General features: G+C 43.8%; 1 protein-coding gene across 9 annotated transcripts in view; it reads right to left on the bottom strand.

Moving 5' to 3' along the window:
* Window positions 1–22,731, bottom strand: part of ZC3H18 (zinc finger CCCH-type containing 18) — a 50,346-nt gene that overhangs the window by 25,697 nt on the left and 1,918 nt on the right. For 3 of the 9 annotated variants that reach the window (XM_030023886.2, XM_030023881.2, XM_030023879.2), the window contains exons 3-10: window positions 14,255–14,859; window positions 10,829–10,913; window positions 7,888–8,036; window positions 7,479–7,571; window positions 6,725–6,882; window positions 5,050–5,082; window positions 3,344–3,470; window positions 1,873–2,171 (exon numbers count right to left, since the gene is read on the bottom strand). In XM_030023886.2, coding sequence (XP_029879746.1) covers window positions 1,873–2,171; window positions 3,344–3,470; window positions 5,050–5,082; window positions 6,725–6,882; window positions 7,479–7,571; window positions 7,888–8,036; window positions 10,829–10,913; window positions 14,255–14,845 — 1,535 coding nt within the window. In that variant the 5' untranslated portion in view covers window positions 14,846–14,859. Of the gene's footprint in view, window positions 1–1,872; window positions 2,172–3,339; window positions 3,471–5,049; window positions 5,083–6,724; window positions 6,883–7,478; window positions 7,572–7,887; window positions 8,037–10,828; window positions 10,914–14,254; window positions 14,860–21,662; window positions 21,876–22,731 lie in introns of those variants that run through there. The other 6 variants (XM_030023884.2, XM_030023882.2, XM_030023880.2 and 3 more) reach the window with 5 other exon arrangements.

Below are 22,731 nucleotides of genomic sequence, written 5' to 3' on the forward strand. Positions count from 1 at the left end.
ACTCAATTTACCAAGACTCGCCTTAAGAAGCCTGTTTTGAAGATCCAAGAGGCATCCACAGCTCCCTTAAGCAGTGCTATGTCAGAGCAGGGGCACAGGAGGGAAGCAGGGAACTTGTATCCACAAAGCATATAACGTCAAGAACACTGTAAATCCCATCTCTCGGCTCACGCAGATGGTTACATCGGGCAAGATGGATCTAAGATTGGCAAACACGGCCACTGCTCCTACCCAGCAAACCTTGGGCGGTACTAATAGCGAAAGCTCTCCCGCAGAGCCCTGCCCCATGACTGAGCACAAGTGTCAAGGGAAGGAGCAGCCTCAGCCTTGCATGCAATGATCCTGATCATGGTGACTGTTAATGACTAACAACCTGAGCTGCCAATCAGCTGATGTCACTTTCATCATCGTCATCATCTTCATCACATGGTTCTGGACTGCAAGATCTCTTCCATCACTAACCCAACAAGAGCACAAACCAACAGCAAATGTGGTAATTAAGGTGCACAAATTATGGTTGTAAGTGAAGATTATAATTAAATGTAGCATATAATTAAATGTATTCCTATAACCACTTTGACACTGCTACTGCACCAAGGCGCTCACAAGACACCTTCAAACTGTTCTGAAACTGTGACTTCCTCTTGAAAAAAAAAGGGTCATCATCAAAAATCAGCTTTCCTTCTAGTAATGCAAATAAAAAATTCTGGGTCAGATTCAAGACTAAACCCTGCTCCCACCTGAAACCACACAATTCCACACGGCAACTTGTTCCAGGCCTTCTTAGCTCTGTTCTTAATTAAAATACACTTTTCCTCATGCTTACGATGTTTCACACCTTCCTCTATCACTCGAGAAACACCACAGACATCAAGCAGAAGCAGCAGCTCCAATGTCTCGGGAAACACAGCTTCCCTGCACCACTCTTTGCCCCAACATGCACATACACACGCTTGTGCATCCACACGTTTCTTGACACACTGTCAGAAGACTCCATCTGCCACTAGTTTCCAAGACACTGACACTGCTAATCAGTTTTCCTGGACATGTCCTTCAGCAGGAAATTTGATACTTTTCTCCGATTCTGAACCAAAAGATGTCGTGACATTGGAACTTCCAATAAGACAAGTTCTATATTCAGCTGTGATATTTATACAGTGCTTTACAAATATGCCTAATACACAGTATGCTGGTAAGCCACGATAATTAAATAATTGACAGAGAAACAAAATAGGATTAACTTTTGAAATTCCTAGACTTTTAGTCCATCTGGTTCAATTTTCTCTTTCACAAAGGTCAGAACCAGGATTTTCAGAAAAACTGGGCAGAGGCAAGAAACCTGACTCCACACTGCAATTCCACCGTTAACACCTAGCAAAGACTCATTTCAAGGCATACAATCCCTTTACCTTTTCTAGCCTCTTTTAGTATCTCCAGATACTTTTGCTATCCACAAACTCCCAAACCAGCCCTGATTCTTGTCAAAGGACATTTGTCAAGGCCACAATGGGAGTCGCCACCATCTGCAGGACCCTCTCGGCACTGGGGACTCAGCCAGCCTCCCAAGGCGTAGTCTAGCCTCAAGGGAACAGGGACAAGCTGAATATCTCCATACCTACAGGCCAGAGGACAGACACTCTCCTCCTTTCAGAGTCAGGCTATGCACACTCGGTTCTTACTGATGTTTTAGCTCCACTTAGTGGTCAGCAAGGCTCATTTAAAGCGTCGCCTTCTTCCTCTTGAAACTACTGCTTTACTCAAGAGTTGTGGACAATAGTGATCTTCTCCAGTCTGATCAGTGTGAGCCTGGTTCGTGATCCACAGCTAAAACATCAACTAAAACGTCAAGTCTGAATTCCAGCAAACACTCACCTTGGTAGCAGCGGGGATCGGGGCTTTGGTTTTTCTTTCTCCTTTTCACGTTCCCGGTCCCTGTCCCGGTCTCGGTCCCTGTCCCGGTCCCTGTGCTGCCTGTCTTTTTCATCTCTCTTCACTCGTTCTCTCTCACGTTCCCACTCTTCTTTCCGCCGCTGGCGCTCCTTGTCACGCTCCCGTTCCCTTTCCCGTTCTCGCTCCCGCTGGCGCCGCTCTCGCTCGCGTTCCCGCTCCCTCTCGCGTTCCCTTTCTCGTTGTCTGTTCTCTCTTTCCCTTTCCCGTTCTCGCTCTCTTTCCTTTAAAAAGAAAAGAGAAATCATCGTAACACTGCGGTAACATCTCCTTACAAAGCAGGCAGCAAGGTTTCAAAGTCTTCGACTGCAAGCAGTTATATACACCCTCTCATGTTAGAGCAAAGTATTGAGATAAATAATCTGGAGCTTGCTGGCCATCACTGTTTGCTGAGCATGCAGAAAGTGGAAGGGAACAAACCACCACATCGTAGTCATCACAGTTGTTGTTTTCAAAGGCAACAGTCAAAGATTAATTTGGCTTATTATGCTTATTAAATAAATGTATTTATGTTTACAAGTATTTACTCTCATTGCTAATCATGTTTATAACGAGCTAATTAACTTTACAAATAAGCACCATGAAAACAACTGATGGTGCATCATGCACAGCAGTAGCGAGGACAGGCTCCTGTTTGTGCACTGCTGCTGTAGAACAGTACAGTCTTACAGCAAAAGGAAAGCCACTTTTTAAAGGATGTGACAAATACCACTGAAAAGCTCCCCACTGAGCAGGATTTATTATTTTTGCCACTACTCTCGAGGCACAACAGTTTGCATGAGGGCAAAAGGAAGCAGAGGGAAACTGTTCATAGCCTTATTTTCATTGAGCTCTACACCTTGTAGCAGTGCAACACCAACAAACTGCATCTGGGATGTTAGCAACTGGCTGGGTGCTTTCCTCATCTGACTCAACTAATACGCAACTCCACCAGCGGTAGACAGTCACGCTGGGGCCTCTGTCTGTACACAAAGCACGCCTGTCCAGATCTAATCCTTTCAGTCTGCTCCACTAATTAACAAGCAAACCATTCCTCAGTCAGGTTATTTCCTGGAAACTCCCTCCCTCTCCAACACTTCCAAGAATGGCTGCAGATGCAGCCGTAAGCGCTGCACAACTGCCTGGTATGCAGAGGAGCAGTCAGTGCACATGGAAAAGAACCATCTTCCCATCTCGGACATGCTTTTGCCTTCATCATGCTGAAACAGAATATCCTCCCATCCTTGCACCTACAGTGTGTTCTGTGTAATAATTCAGTCAAGATTAAACTATTTGTAAGATTAAGCATCTTGAACATACATGAAAAGCCCCGTTTCAACCACTGCACTGGAAACATGACAAGCACCAGAAGTACCTGGAAGAAAGTTGAAAGTAAAAGTGCAGAAAGGGGTATTACCTTACTTACTCTGTAGTTACGGTATGGATCTGGGTCTGTATACTGAACCCTGAAATTCTCATACTGCCCACCACGCCAGAACCGTTCTATTTCATAGTCATAATAGGGATCTGTATAGGGATCAAGCCTACAATGAAAAACAGGGAAGGTTAGAAAGGGAAATATCACCTTGTCGCCATACAGAAACACTACGTATTCTAGGTCAGGTCTTAGTCACTCTGCACTGACAAGAAAAAACATGTTCAACGGCGTATGACCAAAGTGGTTTATTTTCTACGTATCCCAAACAGACAGTCTTTTTTAAGTGAAGCTTATCAGAGAAAAGCACAAACCTTTCTTGATAAACACAAAAAAAGAACACTATGAACCAAATTCAGCCTTCAAATCAATGTGGTAAAAATGCAGAAACACCAATTGCTTTTTATAGTCACTTCAAATGTATGCAAATGTAACAGAACATGTTTTGCCTCATTGATTTAGAGCTGCATTTTCTGTCCATGCACACAGAGCTAATCTTAAGCACCCTCCCATCAGAAGTGGAATGGATGGTGATGTACGCCTCCGCCACCAGAGGTGATGGGTGCATACCAGCGCTGCCAGCACAGGACATGAGCTGCTGCTGAGCTTTCCACTGGGAGAAGCTAAGCTTGGGGGGCAGGCCAGCAATGCTCTGCCCCTACGCCTGGAATTACTCCATGCAATGAAGGTAACCGCATCTGCAGCTGATATTCTCCAGTGGAAAACAGCTGCTGGCCCCCCAGCATACAAGTGACCTGGCAAGCGCGTGGTGCACCCTGTGCAACTGCAAAACTGTAGTTACTTTTGGGGAGGAAAAGGATTTAAAACCAACCCTCCTTGAATCTGCAATGTTTCCTCCATTTGATGATTTCTATTAACATTATTTGCTGTTTTTAATTCACATACTCAACAATATCCAATCCCTGCCAGCCACCTGAAGTGAAAATATCAGATCCATTGTAAAGATGGGGAAGTGGGTACAGGAAAACAAGAAACTTCCAGGGCCACAGAGGAGTCAGTGGCAGAACTAAGATCATAAAACAAGTGCTCCCAAATTCCAGATTATCTGTAATGAGACCAACTTGTATGTAAGGGGAATAAAGGGCCCACTTTTGCATTTTAAAAAGTGCCATATAATCTAAAACAGGCTAAGATTTAAGTGCTGCCCTGCAAGTCAAGCGGCTACCTGTATTTCTTTCAGTGCTTTTAAATGGTTTAAGATTTCTCTTTTTGTCTGAAACAATACACCAAGGGAAAGAGTACCAGGGAATCTTGAATACAGATGCTTAATTCAGCAACAAACTCCTGATGCCAACCAGACAACAGTCTGGATTCAATGACATCAGGTGTTCAAAGAGACACAGAAAATCTCAAGCTACACCAAAAAAGGAAATGCTTTACTTTTTAATCCAGCCTCAAGTCCAAATCTCCCCATTCCCTTCCTATAACATTTGTGGACTTTTTATTCATTTCACTGCTGTGCATTTAGATAATGCAGTGCTTAAATCCTTAGGTGAATAATTGGTATTACGAAAAAAATCAAATACATCCATTCAGTTAATAAATTGCCCACCACACCTGATGGGACAGCGGTCTGTGGCCTAGGAAGTTTTTAAAAGTGCAATGGAGGAAGGAAAGGGAGTATTTTCTTACAGTTGCAACAGTACTGGAATCAAAGACCTGCTTACCCATAGTTAATGTTTTCTTTGATGTCCACCTCCCTATAGTTTTTCAAAAAAGAAAAAGGGATTCATGAACTATTTAGACATCTTCATATGTCACAAGACAGTCCTGAAAGCATTTATTAACATCACAGCTGCACCACCAGTGGTTAGTTTGCTGCAAGGTGTCAATCTGTGCAATAAGTCTGTGTGTGTGAGCAAAATCACCATTTTCTAGAGTTTACAGCAGCAGCAGCTTCATAACTTTTGCCTTTACACACAATGAAGATATTTTAATGCCACAGTCTGGTTATACATCAAGGTGCTTGAATTTTCAGGAATTCCATTTGTTTGACTTCTATTTAACACTGGCTAGATGCAATACATTTTTTTCCTTGACTACATAAAAAACCAGAAAGTCCTGTACCTAACAACAATTCTTACATCGGCGAGGCAGTGGCATAAAATGACTAGAACGCTGATGCTAGTTTTCATATACAATCATAAAATAAAGGTACTATATGGTCAACCCACAGAGCACTGCTGATAATATGACCCAGGGGCAACTGAAAGCCTTCTCAGGGGAAGAGAAGACCAAGATACAGGCCAATTTCGACACAGGAAAAAATTAATAAGGGGCAACTGTTTTGTTACAGTCTGCAGAACTGAGTACGTAGCTTCTTTTTTAAAGTGGGCAAAGAAATTGCACTCCAGAGGAAACCAAAGATTATTGAACAAAAACTTAACCTACTCCTTACTCCTTTTCAGAGGTTTTTTTTGCAATTCATTCACTCTAAAATATACAGAACCAAGTGTTGCAAACACTTTCTCAGTGAGTAGAAATAATCCATAATCTGTACATGTAGGAAGAACAGAGGATGTATGAGCGAGAGAGAAACAGAGATTCACCTGTACTCCTGCAGAATACAAGCTCCTCTCTCAAAAATTCTTTTTCCATTCCATTTCTTGGCTCGATAACTACTACACAAGTTTCCCAGAGCTGACTGATTCATCCCTGCACCTTCTTCTGCCTGCTCTCAGTCATGACAGGAGTGTGTCTGAGATCTCCAACATTTTGTTTTACCTCCTTAAAAAAACCCAATCACCTAAACGCTTAAGTTTAGGGTGTTTGTTTTGGCCCAGGCTGCGCCCTGGCAGCTAAGAGGTTTGCTTTCTGACCAGTGTGTTACTGAACTGTTTATCTGGGACCAGTCAAGATGTTTAAGACCAGCTGCTGTGCCAATGCCCTTGCAAACAAACACCCAGCTGGTTGAGACAGTACAACTGCTGCCCTGAAGCTCTTGCACATTGAGCATACTCCAACTTTGCAGTCCCAGCTTTAGCATTTTAAAACTCTCATGGGTTGGAATAAGAAAAGCAAGAGGAAAAAAAGTCAGAAGAATGCAGGTGTGAGATAAGCAATGGACAACTAAAGAGTGTCCTCAAGGGACCAGCATGGCAACAACACTGAAGGCAGAAAGGTTTAAAGATGACTGTAAAGGAAGGTAGTGTTGAACTCAAGTGAGCAGAGGCAGCTCAAGTTTCTAACCGGTGTACATACTGCTTAATGGAAGCTGTTTCCATTTTCTGAGGTGGGCATTCCTCCAGTTTGGAGGAACAAGTTAACTGAAGACTGCCATACTAGTAGCACTACTTTTCCCACCCATCTATTCCATGTAGCAAAACCAAGACTGCATCTTACGCTGGATCTCTGACGTCTCTGGTGATGCGGTAATTCCAGTCGCGGAAAAACTCGTTTTCTTTGTCAAATTCACGCTCATCTTCTCCAATAGTCACAGTGAACCTCTTCTCCTCAAAGTCAGGCTCCTGTTCTTTTCTCATAGTTGCCTTTTTTAACACCTGCCATAACGTAAAAACATTGTAAAGAGAGACCATTTCTGAGGCACAGAGAAATTGCAGTATTAAACCCCCCCCACTTGGGAGAAACCTGCCCTTCAACTAAAGCACCCTTCTTCTGCCCAAGTCTCATGAACGTGCAGGACGCTGGACTTTTCCTGACATAGAAAGTGTAATTCACTATTCCATCAGCGCAGAACAGCAGCAGACAGGCGATAGAAGTTTCACACATGCTGACCCCATTTTCTGCAATGATCAGACACATGGATCCTACACGTGCTAGAGAAACAGGTACTGAAGGGAAATTGGATCAGCTTTAAAAGTTTTGCTTTTCAGAAGGCTTGACTTCAGGGCCACAAAATCCCTCTAGCTCATGTTAATATAAAAAAATCAAACCTGGATGTCAGCTCCTCTTGACTGCATAACAACTGTGATATACAACAAGACACAGTTAATAGGTTAAAATGCAAAAGGAAGGCCCCTTAGAAAGAACAAGACACTACGTGCTCCAAGAATAGCTATTCTAGCATCCTGCTCCCGATAAAACAGGCCAGCAGATTTTGGAGACGGTCAGCACACTTTCCAAGGATGGCATTTACCTCTTTAGCATGCCGGAGTCCTCTCTCCCAGGCACTTTCTGTTGGAGGGTCTGGAGGGGGTGGAGGTAAGATTTCATCAACAACTGGCCCTCCCTGTTAGAAAGGTGAGAAGAGGAAGGAGACAGACACTTGACATCAGTTTTAAGTAGCAAACTCATGCTTTGTAAACAGTTACCCCAGAGTACCTACAGATACTCCAGAGATGTATCAGCAGGACATAAGCTGGGACACCCATGGAAAATTATTGCCCTCTACTAGCAACTTCAAGACCACCTTTTAAAAATCACACATCCAATTGATATATTCAATTTTGCTGAAGTACTAGCTCAAAAAAAATCTTCACTTCTCCTAGAGCAGGAGATAAAAGCTATGTGCAGAAGCCATAAATTCACAGAAAAGATGTCCATACCCAAGGGTTGGCTGGCATCAGTGGGTGGGGGCCGATAGGTGGAGCACCGTTTGGGGAGAAGGGCTCAGGCTTGGAGATCAAGGAGTAGTTTCCTTTGTCATTCACGCCAGGGTGAATAAATCGACAGTTCATGCCCCAAGTACAGTGACCTGTGGAAATACAGTTCTGTTAGATCCCTGTACGCCGAGAGCAAGCATTTGTTCAGCCCCACAACCATTTAAAACCCATCAAGGAATAATGCTGTTTGAGACATATGACTTCCTCTCTCCAACTTTGTTGCAGTTTACCTGTTTTCATACACATGGAAAAACACTCACCACCCCCCACCTTCCCAGAGAGGACAAATAGATTCATAGTCACAGACGGATGAAAGTACAAGACCCTTATTACTGTGAGAAGGGAGGGATGGATGCATACACACCATTAAGCAAATGCAGTAATAAGCCTGTTAGCTCTTCAAGTCTTATTAATGACAAACACCTCAAGTTAGGAGCTCTACCTTTTACAGAAAACAATGACTATAAACTGACAGCAACAGAAGTATCACAGTGCATTCTGGCGAGGCACAAAGTACATCAAAGCTTTTCTCTCCAACCGACTCCACAGACTTGCCAGCACAAAGCAGGAAAGGCGACATCGCTACAGAGGGCAGCAGACAAATCTGAAGCTGCTCATTAGCTTCACGTACCATGCCCAAAGAGATGGTAACACTCAGCGGTTTCTAACAGGATACAAAGCTAACTCCCAACTTTAATTTAGCTTGCCATAGAAACAAAACCCTTTTCTTTTTTTTCTTCTGGCACTCCACTCAACATCAGTCAACAGACATTTTGCAGATTTCCCAGCAGACACCTGCATCACAAAGTCATCACTAATTCTGCGCTAGCTCAGGCATTAGCACCTTGACTTTAGAGACAATGGAACAGTTAATGATGCTGTGGCCTAAGGAGGAATCCCTGATCTCGGCTGGCTGGGCAACATGTCAGAAATTCACACTGCACCTGGGTCCCGGGAAATGCTCCTCGTCGGTCCCATATTAACCACAAGCTGGTGTTCACAGTCAGAGGTAACACTGGATGGATGCTTTTGTACTGTCAAATGTAATAAGAGCACAAATCCCTTTGCACAGCGGCTCATGGAGCAACGCATCCTTCCTCAATGCCTGAGCACCAGGTGTAGGGGCTGCCAGACACCTACACAAATACTATTCCTACTGAGGTGTCAAGGGAAATGACTACCCTGACAAGCAGGGGCCCTGCTATATATGTCAAGGCGGCTACAGAGCAAGCTACTTCACTGGAAGGCTTTGCAAGCTAGACATTCATGCCACTGGACAGATGCAGCCACCTGAGTGCTCCTCAGACACAGCAAGGACAAAAAACTGAGTGTCTCCAAGGTCCCATGCGAGTCGTGCCTGATCTCCCTGGTGGCAATAAAAACTTTAAGGGGTGAGCAAGAGTGGATGTCAACGTTATCTGAACCCACGCCAAATCAAAGAAAAACAACTGCGGCAGGAGATCCTGCAGTCTGAACTTTGACTTGGGCAAATAGTTCCATGCTGCACAGAGGCATACGTCACGCTAAGGATTCAGGAACAAACACCTCTCTTTGCTGAGGGACTTCCCTGTTCCACCATCATCACCAACATGTTCGTGTCTCAGCACAGGCAGAAAATTTGATAGCGGAAGACATTCAGGAAGCCAAGTACATGATATCTGATGGTCACGTCTCCGGAAACCCCCTAAGTAGTTCCCTACGTTGCATACGCCACTGACGCAAGGAGTAAGAGACTCCACCCAGTTCTCCACCCTTCTTTTAATTTCAGATTTGCATAAATTGATTCAAGGGTGATTGTAAATAAAACCAAGTAAATGAGCAAACATTAAGTGAAATGAAGCTGAAGCAAGTGGAAAAGAGCTATAATCAGTTTAAATAAGAAAACTTCTATAAAACCTACCCTCTACACTAAAAAAAAAAATGCAGGATAGTCTAAGATAGCTATTGGTGCAGTTGCACAAACTTTGGGGAATGTCCTCTTAAGGAGAATTAAAAAAAAAAAAACAACTGGTTAGATTTTAAAGTTTCAAGTCTTAGGTCTCATTAGCAGTAAGAAATACATTTTAACAATTTCCTACCCCCATTCCTTCCAATCGAGGCTGACAATCCCAATCATATTTCAGAAATGTGGTATCTTCCGGCTCCACACTAGAGGAAAAAGCTTCTATTTACCTGAGAATTATTTTTTATTCCAGCTGACTATTTCCTCAGCCCAGTGGAAGTACTGGCCACCAGCACATCTCGCCCTGTCAGCTCCAACATCACCCCTTGAGCACGCCGTCTCGCTGGGGTTTCTGGGTTGCTTGTGAAAACAGCTATACGTGAGCTGCCAACACCTGACACCATTATGCAGGCAACACAGGAACCTGATCAACAGATGCATTTGCAGGGGCTGCAGCAGCTTGATGGATGTCAACACGATGTCGCATCGACAGTTCTTACCAGGAAACAGTATTTCTAGCCCTATTTTTGATTTTAGAATTTCATCAAATGTCTTTTAATAACTGGGGAAGCGACATGGATATGGGATTGCAAGAAATAACTACGTTTTGTATGCAAGTATTTGCCATTTTTGTTTTCCAGAGAATAACCTCTAAGCAATAGTCGTTAAATCAGCCCAAGCAGTTTTATTCCATGCTGTTTTAAAAACACTAGCAAGTTTTCCTTTATTTGCTTCTACTGGGCTCACCATACTTAGGACAAAGCAATTTTTGCATACTGGCTCTATGTAAACTCAGCATCTGGCCACCAAGGAACAGAAAGGTGATACTGAGGACGCCTGAGGCACAGTTTATCATGTAGACAGCAGCTTAACGGGTACAAAATCAAACAAGAAAAATTACAGCATCTTCAGTTTTCTTCCATCATTACAGCATGTCATTACCTTTCATGAAAAATCGGCAGGTGGGACGTGGCCTCACTTTTCTGTCACTGGGGTCTTTAACTTCTCCTTCTTCTAAGTCATCATCCTGGAACAGACAGACAAGCTGACATTTCACGTGGTGCATTTTCTGCAGCGACTTGACATTTCACAATATGGTCAAATATCAGTCACTGAAAACACACCCTGGAGCAAAACACAAGAGAAAAGCAATATAAAGTTACAATAAATACCCTATAGCATCTTTGCAACATGCTGCTACAAACAGGAAGCTGCATCAACTTCAGTGTTTCAAAGGCGACTGCAAAACCCTTCAGGTGTTACAGACATCTTGGTGCCAACACCACAGACCTAGGTTTCAAGCTGCATCATTTTACCCAATATATGCTCAAAGGCTCAAAATCAACAGTCCAGTGGATTAAGATCTTATACCTCAGCTGAACGAGGCTGGCTGTGCACTTTTAGCTGGCAGTACACGCAAGGCAGTTCGAAGCAGCTTCACGCTCTTTTGAGGCAAATGAGCTCTATCACGTTACCTTTCCATCCCGCAGGCTAACAGCACGCACACTGGCAGCTACCACGGCTCCGCTGGCATGGATAATACCACCCACTAGCCTTCAGAGCCTTTAAACTGGCCTGTCCCCTGCTCAGCACTCATGTCATCCCCATTTAGCTCAAGCTGATTCCTTCTGTTCACTGATTTAAAATACATAGCGGTATTCCTGTGTTAATGCAATAACCCAATACAGACATCACACACCTATACATCAAGTTCTGAAGGACGACTGCTATTACAATAACTAATTACAAAATGCTTCCCGACAACGCTGAGTGACAATCTCGCACACAAGCTTTTCAGGAAAAAAGTCATCCATATTTTTTCCAGTCCTCTCTGGCAACAACTTGACACCTTCCCTTCTACTCCTCAGCTCCACACAGGAGTTGTGAATCAGCTCGAACAAAACTCTACATCATCTCCAGGCACAGCAGCCCCAGGAAGAAATTCTGGGAGATGGAGGTTGCTTCAAAGATTATGAACCACAGGGGATGAACGTGAAATAACAGTCATGAAATACCCCCAGAAGAAAGTTGTTGAGACTTTAAAGTACCAGCCTTTGCCTTTGTTCTCCAAGGAAAAAAAAAGCCCTTTCCCGGCTTCATTAGGCTGCACCTGAAAAGTCAAAAGGAGCTAAAAAAAGAGCTGGCAATGCAGAAGGCAAAGGCATATGTGAGCAGAGAGCTGTCAAAGGTATCTGACAAGGAAATCAGTTATTTATCCTAAAAGGCACTCTGGCCTTCCCTCGGTCTGCCTCTGTTTCACCACCACAGAAGTTTTCAGCATATGAAACGCATCTGAAGAGGGAGCATCTGGTGGAGGCCTTCCCTTTGCGTGGCAATTGCAGCAACCCTGTGGCAGCGACAGCAGTTGTCTACATGGAAAAGATTAAGAAAGTTATGTACTTTGATCAGTTTAGCAGCTGGAAAGGAGGAAAAACCATCACTCAGCTGTAGACAAACAAAGGATGTACAGAGAGATGGGTTAACAGCCTCTTCTGCTGCATTCCTGAGGGCAATACAAGGAGAGCTCTCCTGAGCAAGAGCAGATTTTGAAGACTACACATATATTCAAACTAAAATTTGCATTAATATTCCCCCCCCTCCAAGACAGAACTCTGAAAGCAGAATAAAATGGAGAGATTTAACAGTTTCCCCCAAAGCTGGGGATGGCATTCAATGTTGTCTGAATGGTATAACCAGCTCAAGTCTGCTTCTTTCAAAAGAACTGTGTGAAGTCTTTGCAAATGCTGTACTTGAACAAAAGGGAAAGTATTTATTTCTGTGAGGTCTCCTTGGAATCAGGCAGCTGGGAACTCTGTTATGAGTTAATGTATGAAAACCAGAGTACAGATTCATCTTGTGCTTTGTAAGGAGAGTGCTCCCAAGAATGCCTTAGACTCTTAAGGAAAGCATTCATATTTTAATCAAGAAGCAGGCACGGAGTCAGGATTCTAGGAATTTTTTTCCCCCTGCCTGGACTCTCCCACAACATGCTGAAATTCCTTCTAACTGAATCAGAAATACACAAAACTTTTGGAAAATACATAAGTGTTTAACAAAATCACCTGCCAGAATGGGCATGAAGAAGAAAAATAACATCACCTTTTTTTAAGCAACAGAACTTGTCAAAGCACCATTAGAGTGAAAAACCACTACACTAAAAAACATACAATATACCACTCTTCAATAAAAAGGGAGGAGGGTCTCTCCAGCGAGGCTCTGCGAGCTTCCCGAGCACGTGGCCATGTCAGCTACACAGCAATGGGTGCTGGAAGGCAACACCATCTCCCAAGTCTGAACCCTCCCCTCCTTGGCTGAGAAGCCCCGCCAGTGACCCCATCCACAGTCCATTGCTTCCTTGGCTGGTGACCAGGACATTCTCACGACACTGCCCCAACCTAGTCTAGCTGTGCAGGAGCACTTTTTGCCACGGACCATGAGGAGCAGAGCCAGCCAGGTACTCTGGACTGGCGACTTCTCTTTGCAGTACTTTGCACTGAACTATTTGGATTCAAGTAGGGTGTCCACCAGACCAGGAACCCACAGGAGGGTTTCTACTCTACTGCTAGAATTGCTTTGTCCTGTTTTCTTCTGCCTGCAAGAGAGAAACTGGTATTAAGCTGTATTAAATACAACTGCTGTCTGGAGTGCTTCCTACCTAAAGACAAACATGGATAAAGAGTGCTATTTGTCCTAATCACTAATGCAATTAAAACCAGTTTTTGTTTTTTCTAAATAGCTGCATTTGTTCTGAGCTGTGAAACAGTAGCTACTGGGACTGCACATCCCTGAACACATCACCCAAACCATGTGCAGGGGCTGCCTGGTTAGGCACTTTTCAGAAAGCCTAGCGCCTTCTTTTCCTCTTCCATGCACCCAGATGCTGCTAGAGCCCAACAATCAGCTCAGGGCTTCCCGCACATGCCTGACACTTCGAGCACATGGCAGCCACTCTACAGCACCAGCCTCTCAACCTACACTGATGAGACAGCCTAATCCATGGCTAAGTAATTTACTATCAGCATCATTCAAAAGTCCTCTGAGAGCTGAGGTAGAATAGTTTCTTAAAGCACTGGAGCCCTTCCATATTCAGTGGGAAAAAAGCTTATTTCTGATGGCTCTTGACAATATTCAACACAAAGCTTTTCCACAGCACGTGGCACTAGACATCTTACCCACTGAGTTTAGGACTTGGTACATAGTATGGTCTTACCCCCAAAGAAAAAAGTGTGTTACTTGCACACTGGGGACACACCTAACATATTTACATCAAAGAAGGAGGAAGGCAGTCTAAGAGCCAAACAGTTCTGAAACACGAGGATAGGTCTCTCCCTGCAGGACTCTGCCCACCTTGGACCAGCTCCTACTTACATCAATTTCTCCATCATCAATTTCTCCATCATCTTCTTCTTTCTTCTTCTCCTTGAGGGGATCCTGGCCATCCTTTTCATCGTCACTTTTACTGCTGGATTTTTTCTCATCTTCATGGGCATCATCTCCTTTCTCCTCTTCCTCATCATCCTCACCAGCAGCTTTCTCACCATCCTCCTCTGCAGCAGCAGCACTTGGTTCCTCAGGAACTTCCTCATCATAGTCCAACTCGTGCTCATCTAGTTCGCGGGTGACAGAGGATGCTTCATCACCAAGGTCATTTGTCCGGTCTTCCTCCTCTCCTTTGCGAGGCGGAGGGCTCTTCAGCTCCCCACTCTGCTCGTTGTTGTCAGACTCCTGAGACTTGGTTTCGCTTAAGCGATCCTCTTCATCCGAGTGGTTCTCTTCTTCACCATGACTCAGTCCCCTGGCTGCATCCTCCTCCTCCTCTCCCAGGACGCTGCCTTGCCCACCCTCTCCATCAAGTTCCCGGTCTGAACCACTCTCCTTCAGGACTTCGTCATCAGAAAGATGCTGGTCCTCTTCATCAGGAGAGCAGGGGTTTCGCTCAGGGCTGTCGGAAACGTCCATCAGTACCCAATAGTCTGCAGAGGATAGAAAACAACACTTGTTATGGGGAAACAAGCTGGGAAATGAAGAAAGGCTCACCTTGCAGAATTTGTACTCTTCTATTTTACCTCCTAAAGATGAAAAGGCTACTTGAATTCATGAACATGGTTTATCATAGTACCTTCAAAAAGAAAATATGGAGTTTAAACTGCACAAAGAACTGATTCCAATATTGTCCCAGACTAGATAAGTGTGTGCTACCCTTCACGTACAACAATGGAGCTCGAGGTTGGAATTTCATCTACAAGCTCTAATAGGTGAGGCTGCACAAGCACTCCCACCAAATCACCATTAGAAATCCCAAGGTAGGCCTCACCCCAGGCACAATCAGCAGTGGCATTTCTTCCGTAAACAAGTGAGTGAGCTTCAGAACATAGGGCCAGGTTTTCAGGTGTATTTTACAACTATAAGCACATGGCACCACAAATTGCACGGACTCCTGAAGAGGCACGGGAGCACAACTTACAGTGATTCTGGAAAAACAGCCTATATATTTACAGTACTTGTTACACTGCATCCAGAATAAATATGAAAGCAAGGACAGCATGCATTCATGAAAACTCTTGGATTTTTAATTAGGTTTAATTTAGACAGTGCATCAATTGCCATCTAATCTCTACCCACTTTATACAGTAAAGATTCAAAATTCCTTCAAAGGAGCAGATCAACTTCATAACTGTCTGCATCATGCACTTTTGCTAAAAGCTCAGTATGAACACGTGCATGGTATGAATAAGTTAAAAATTAGATGTCTGCTTAGAATAAGCATAATAAATGCAACAGAAAGGGACAAGATGTAAATCAGGAAAAAAACCCAACCCATACATCTATTTATTTTACTCCAAAAAACAAAACCCCTGCGAATTATAGAAGAACTGTCTGACCCAAGGAGCTGGTTGAGCTGTCTCTTACTAGGAAGATTACTGATTCACATCTAGACAAAAGCTCTTTGTGATTAAAAACTCTCACCCTTTGGCTGTGGTCTCTTGCTGCAGCACATCCTTAGCCCTATAAACAATGATGGCAACTCCTTCCTCAACCCCCTGTCCTGGTTTTGGCTGGGATAGAGTTCATTTTCTTCCTAGTACCTGGTATAGTGTTATGTTTTGGCTTTAGTATGAGAAGAATGTTGGTAACACACTGACGTTTTCAGTTGTTGCCAAGTAGTGTTTAGACTAAGTCAAGGATTTTTCAGCTTCTCATGCCCAGCCAGCAAGAAGGCTGGAGGGGCACAAGAAGTTGGGAGGGGACACAGCCAGGACAGCTGACCCAAACAGGCTAAAGGGGTATTCCATACTAGGTGACATCAGGCCCAGTATATAAACTTGGGGGGGTTGGCCAGGGGTGGGGAGCAGATCACTCCTCGGGAACTAACTGGGCATCGGTCAGCGAGTAGTGAGCAACTGCATTGTGCATCACTTGTTTTATATATTCCAATCCTTTTATTATTATTGTCATTTTATTATTAACATTATTATTTTCTTCCTTTCTGTTCTATTAATTGTTCTTATCTCAACCCAAGAGTTTTACTTTTTTTCCCCGATTTTCCTCCCCATCCCACTGGGTGGGGGGGAAGCGAGTGAGTGGCTGTGTGGTGCTTACTTGCTGGCTGGGGTTAAACCACGACACCCCCTCAGCGATGACCAGCAGTGCTGGGCTGCCTCAGAAAAGCCCAAGCTGAGAAAGGTGTCTTGGCAGGTTTTCCAGCACCAAGGCAGCCAACGCTCAGAGAGATAAAAGCACCCACCGCAGTTATCTGGTTGTACCAGTGGACCAGTTCAACAGAGGCATCGGCTCCTCTCAAGGTGGCACCTTTCCAGGGGACTAAATTCACTGTTTCAGCATATGCCACCTCCTCCTCCAAACCCAAAAGTCTGTACAGGAACAAGCTTGCGCAGCCATCAGACAGAAATGAAAAGCTAAAGACAAACCCAAGGCTTACAGAAGCATATTTAGGGCTAAAGAAAAAGCCATGGCGTTACAAATCGACAGGACTTCTTCATCTTAATATGTACCGTGTTTTACTTCAGCTGCTCCTACCTACAACCTCCCTGCAAGCACATTTACTGCTGGTACAACAGAAAGACAGCATAAATTACCAGATTTTTACCTGCTATTTTTAAGACCTTTGGAGCAGAAATGCTACAAGAACAAGACTCTGGTAGCTCCTTCAAACACATCCAGCAATCCTTCCTGAAATAAAAGTTATTAACACTAGGCAGCTCTGCACTACTTAACCTTTTCCTGACCCACTCCATCACTTTTCTCTGCTACGGTCCTTTGACTGGTTCTGCATAGTAAAGGTTGTTATTTACCATCAAAGAGCAAGAACAGACAGGCAGAAGGCACACTAAGTCACAGACTGCCACGTGCTGTAAACGTAACCAAAGCAAATCCAAGCCTTCACAGCATCTGAAACCCAAAACGTTTTGGTAATGACAGAATTGCCAATCTCAGTGCTGAAATACTGAAGAAGGGTAAGCACAGGGAACATGCTCTTCTGTGTATTATGAGCCCACGCCTGGAAATCATGAAGGCATGACAACTTTGTTACCCGTGCTACTCATCTGCTTCTTCATAAACTTTCCAGGACCAGGGCTGTTGTATTTTTGTCCTGCACACGGGCAGATGCACTGTCCTCACTGAGATAACATCTCTTGCCTTCACCCTAGTGAAGATATTATTAGCTGGTATTTGCAGCAAACTCTCAAGGCGAAAGTCACGCTCGAGAAAATGCTGCTTGTTATACTATGGGAGGTCTGCAGAGAAGGAGCTAAAAAAAAAAAAAAAAGTAAAATTAAAAACACTCCCAGAAGCCGTACAAGTCTATATGTTAGTACCTAACAAATATGCTCTACTTCAAGTCTTCAAAGCCCTGCACAGGTATTAGCTAACTGATAAACGTGAGGATGATCTAAACATTTGACGGGGCCCCAAGCAGCAGAAGAGTCACATTTTGAGCTTCCTACTGGCTACTCTTTGTTTCTCCACACATTTGAAGAAGTTGGCTCTTGCTCACAACCAAAGTTTTGATTTTACTGAAAAGTTAAAAGCCAAATTAAAAGACAGCAATTGCCTCCTGGTGAGAGCAGCTCTGGGCAGTTAAACAGGATGTAATCTGAAGCAAATTATACTCTTACTAAATATATAAAGGTTGATGCTGAGTTCATAAATGCTTGCACAAATTGTTACTGGCTTTAAGAGCAAGTTTATGGCAGCGATTTTAATTGCCTAAGTGCCTGAGAAGTTACACTTCGCATGCACGTAGAACAACATAGTGTATTACATCTGAAAGGTCAGCCTTAAGAGGCCAGTAGAAATATAAAAGCTGTCAAGGGCAGATGTATTCAGGAAATTTGTTTTCCGATTTCTTGCAAATAAGCAGCACCAAAGAAAAAAGCGTTTAAGTGAACTAGATGCCTTGCTGCATTCGACATCAAGATCTTCAGAGGGATGGGGGAAAACAAATACAAACGCGTTCTCACCACCGGCTAAGGTGATAAGTATAAAACATTCACCTCCACCGGCAGGTATTAAGGCTATTATAAAAATCCAGTGCACCTGTCAGTTGCAATAATTTCCCGTTAATTTCCATCGGCAGAAATGATAAGAAACACAATAAGTGACTGACCAATTGAAAAGGAGTCACAAAATCCAGGCAGCCCGTTTTTGGTGCGTATTTCCCTGGATTCAAGTAACAGCAAGTTTCCCTTCAGCAACAGGCCTTACATCCTCCCCGGTGCCTCTCTCTGCGCAGGCAGTGATGCAACGCACAGAAGGAACGCACAGTTCTTCCACCACCTCTTATGCCGAATTGTTTTGGTGAGAGCCACAGTTCAGCCAGTCTCCAAGGGCTGCTGCTCCGAGTTCACCAGCAGGCATAGAAAAGATACCCCCAAACCAATGAACCAGATTTTTGCTTCAATCTTATGTGCAACTGCATGGAAATGCCCCAAAGCAAACCCATGATATGCAAAGGGAAAATCAGAAGCAGGAAAAGAAACCAGGAAGATGGAAATTAAAAGAAAACTGTCAGACTAATGATGGAACAGGACTAGATAGCATTTTTGCTGCATGATGGCAAGACACTGTTCCAGCAGCCATCCAAAAGTTAGACTAGCCTCTCACTCATTGCCACAGCAACTCCTGCTGCAACAGGCAAGATCAAGATGAAAAAGTGTCCTCCAGCCATTCCTTAGCTCTGTGCAGCCCCAAGGCTTTGAGCCCAGGAGGACAGCGAGAGAAGAAGGTGCGGCATTCCAACAAGCACCTTAGGGGCAACAGCAACGTCGCAGAAGTGTGATCTGAGATGGGAGAATGCCTTATCACTGAGCTAGTTGGTATTACTTGTAGTCACTCATTTGTAGAAACAAGAAATAATTGAACGTTATGAAAAGCAAGAGTACCATAGTAAGAATTTTGTGAAGTGCTACAGTACTTGCTCTAGCCACTCAAACTTTCTTTCAAGCTCCAATGGATTTATTCTTTGCATGGTAGCAAGTTTAACTCCAGCTTAAAGTGCATGTCTCAAGCGCTGTCTCAGAATAATCTGCAAATCACAGTTTATCCCAAATCTCTGGAATCCTGCAAGGTTTTTTTTGAGGTGTTTTTTTAGGGGCATGGTCCGTTTTTTTTGTTTATTTAGGATTTTTTTTGCTTTCCACTCTCCTTTAGTTACATATACAGATAAATACCAGAAAAACCTAAGAAAAGTGACTACATGGAAGTATTTCAAATTGAGCAACACTGACATAAGTGGTAGAGCAGAAATCACAGGTTTCATCCCTCACCATGAGCTTGGAATTTTTGTGCCTTAAAACCCAGTCAGTTTCTTACTGTCTTCAAAACCAGTTATAAAAGCAAAAAATTAACTTCTAACCTACAGATAAGATTGTTTGACTTGTAGCTTAGGATGATGGGGCAAGAGCCAGGTATATAAAAATACTTCTTGCTTAGCAGTGTTTTATCTTCAGAGGTATCTTTAAAATTACAGGCAGTTCAGGCAAAGCCGCCTTTGGTCAAAGCTACACAACCCCTTTTATTACAAAACTGACTTCATTTGCTCAAAGTGTGTCAAATTTTCATTTTCTGCATGTCTGAAGCAGACTAGTTCAGAACAGGTCACTAAGTGTTTCAGACAAGGCTTACAAAACCCTTGTTTTTCCAGGCTAAAGAAATTGGTACAGCCTTTCCATCAAGAGGCTTTGGAGCAAATACAATTGTAGGGTGTACTTTCAGCCAAAAGTGTGTCTTTTACTGTCTCTAGAATCACTTGTGCACGCCTCATTGAGCGGAAAGCCCCTTAAAAGCAGCTCACACCTTCTCAGTGAAGAAACTGAGGATTTGGCAGATAAACTTTCCAGCCATCCCACCTGCAGTAAGCACATGCCATCCTCCCAGGTGCGAGCCAGATGGCACTTGCTGTCCCCACAGGTATCAGTCAGGTCGAGCAAGACTTTCCCTTCAGTTGTTCCTTCTGGATTCTCATGCCCCCAGCCAGTCCCTGTTGGCTTGCAATGTCCCTGCCAGTGCTGTGAGCCAGCAGTATTAGAGACAGTCTCCCAAAAATACAAAGTGAAGAAATCCCCTAAATAAGAGGCCCAGGGCTTTACCGTCTTGTTTTCAGTAGCAGTACCTTTGCATCATGCTCAGCAGCCCAGGCAGAACCCCACTGCACTCAGCTACAACTGAGAACACCTGGCAGTTTTTGCAAACCTAAGTTTGGCCATTTGGTCACCAGGTATCTGGAAAGGACAGAAAACACTCTTCAGAGACATGCCTAGCATCATCTAGGAGCAGGATGAAAAAGGCTAGAACAGCTGGTGTCCTAGGGGACATGTGGCTGCAACGATCTGCAGCTTTCTTCGGCACAAACCTGCCTTCTCTCCCTGCAGCCCCTCACCTCTCTCCCTGTACACGCACAGGCTGCTGGAAGAGGCACAGACAGCACGCTCGTGTAGCACGCAGCCCTGACTTGCCTCCAAGGCGGCCCGTTTGCACACTGAGTCAGGTCTGGCAGAAAAGAGCACCTTTTAGTTACACAATACATGTGCAACAGGAGGCAGTGCTGAAGTTTCATAGACTGAGCTCTGGAATTTTTCAAATCAGGGAATGAAGTGTTAACTACTCCTTAACTTTGTCACTGTTTCATGGCTTGCATACCGTGGAACAGAGATGCTCCTTCTAAGCCAGGCATTCGTGTGGCCATCCTCACCTGTAAGGACTTGGATGCAACAATGAAGGGGCCCATCTTGTTCCCACTTAAGTCTCATAGCCTTATCGGAAAACATTTAAAATTACACAGATTCCCTCCCCCACCCCTCTCACACAGGTAAAAAGGCACTGTACCTTGAGGAGGTGTTAGGGAAATTTAAATTCATCTGCTTCAGCAACATTATAATACATTTTTTCCAAAGCTTAATGACAGCCAAGACTTTTTTAAACTTAAAATACAGCATTGAGATTAAGAAGCCTTGACATAGCACTAAACGCAGTAAGAGAAAAGCACTTTGCTACTTAAGTTGCTTTTTAAAACTCAACTTCAATATCGCCAGGTAATCCCAGGATACATTTTAAATAGTATTTTTAACCTCACAATTTTGTTAGGTGACTTGCCCAAGGCAAGAGGTAGATGAGTCAGAGCACTGGAATTCTTAGCAGCAGGTCTGTCTTCAAGATCAAGCCCAACTTCTACTCTCTGTTAAATGACAGCATCAAAAGGTACAAAACTAGAAGGAAGAAATGCCAACCACGTTTTAGTCTGTGGTCACACGTGTACCTTGGACACTACTCTAAGGCAGTGCAGTGTTTCACTGACACGCAATCTGGATCTGTGGCTCTTGACAGGGCCTATTGTTGGCAGGAGGCTCAAGTTCTGGTTTTTATTGCTCTACGCTGTGCTGTTTTCAATTAGAACTCATGAAAAGTTTGAGCAGCATCTTCAATTAAGCCAACAAAGTTAAGCTTTGTGCACAACTAACTGACTTGCTGCTGCAGGTAGTGTCTTGGCAGCAGATGAACTGGAACTAGTATGGAAAGGATGGCGGCTTACTCTAACCTGCTGATAGGATAAAGCTGTGAGTTAAAATGGGATTTGAAACAGCCACCAAGAAAAAAAAATACTCCTGGCAAGCATTATTTCCATTCATTAAATTCCTCCCTCCAAGGCTGAGCCTTTATAAGGTGCCACAAAAAGCTTTTTCCAAGTGGACAAGGAAGGCACCTTGGATATAGTATGGGAACCAATGGCTCAGACGGTTCCAGCACCTCTGGTAGCAGGAAGGCACTGAGTACTCTATAGAAAACTGGAGCTTGACAGAGCCATCAGCTTCCATCTTGAAATTCTACAAATCATCAGTCGGATGGCAAGAACCAAGCACATACCCTACATCTGTACCCCCCCAGCAGAGACCTCACAGCTCCTGGGGTGGTCACGGGACAGACACAAAGGAAAGGAGCAAGGAATCTCTTTGCTTCAGGCAGAAATCTTTGTGACAGAAAGGAGAAAAAACACTTTCTAACAGCCAAACAGCTTGATGCAAAATCAAAATGTTGCCATTAATCAGACACATGAAAACCAGGGGTTAATGCAGAACAGAAAAGTTCTGGAGCACGGTCTAAGTCCAGCCACGAGGATGAGTGAAGAACGATGAGTGAGTTGAGAAGAATGAATGGGAAATAGTGCTGACAGGACAGGTAAGAAGAGAAACACAGCACAAAAAGGTTTAGGGAACAAAGAACTGGAAAACAGAAGCAAAACAGAAACGAAGGGCAGGAACCACAATGGGAAAAAAAAAATATGGAAGAGTAGCAACAACAGGAGGAAAAGGAAATAAAATGACTCGTGA

This window comes from Aquila chrysaetos, chromosome 9 (genome assembly GCF_900496995.4).
Source record: "Aquila chrysaetos chrysaetos chromosome 9, bAquChr1.4, whole genome shotgun sequence".
NCBI lineage: Eukaryota > Metazoa > Chordata > Aves > Accipitriformes > Accipitridae > Aquila > Aquila chrysaetos.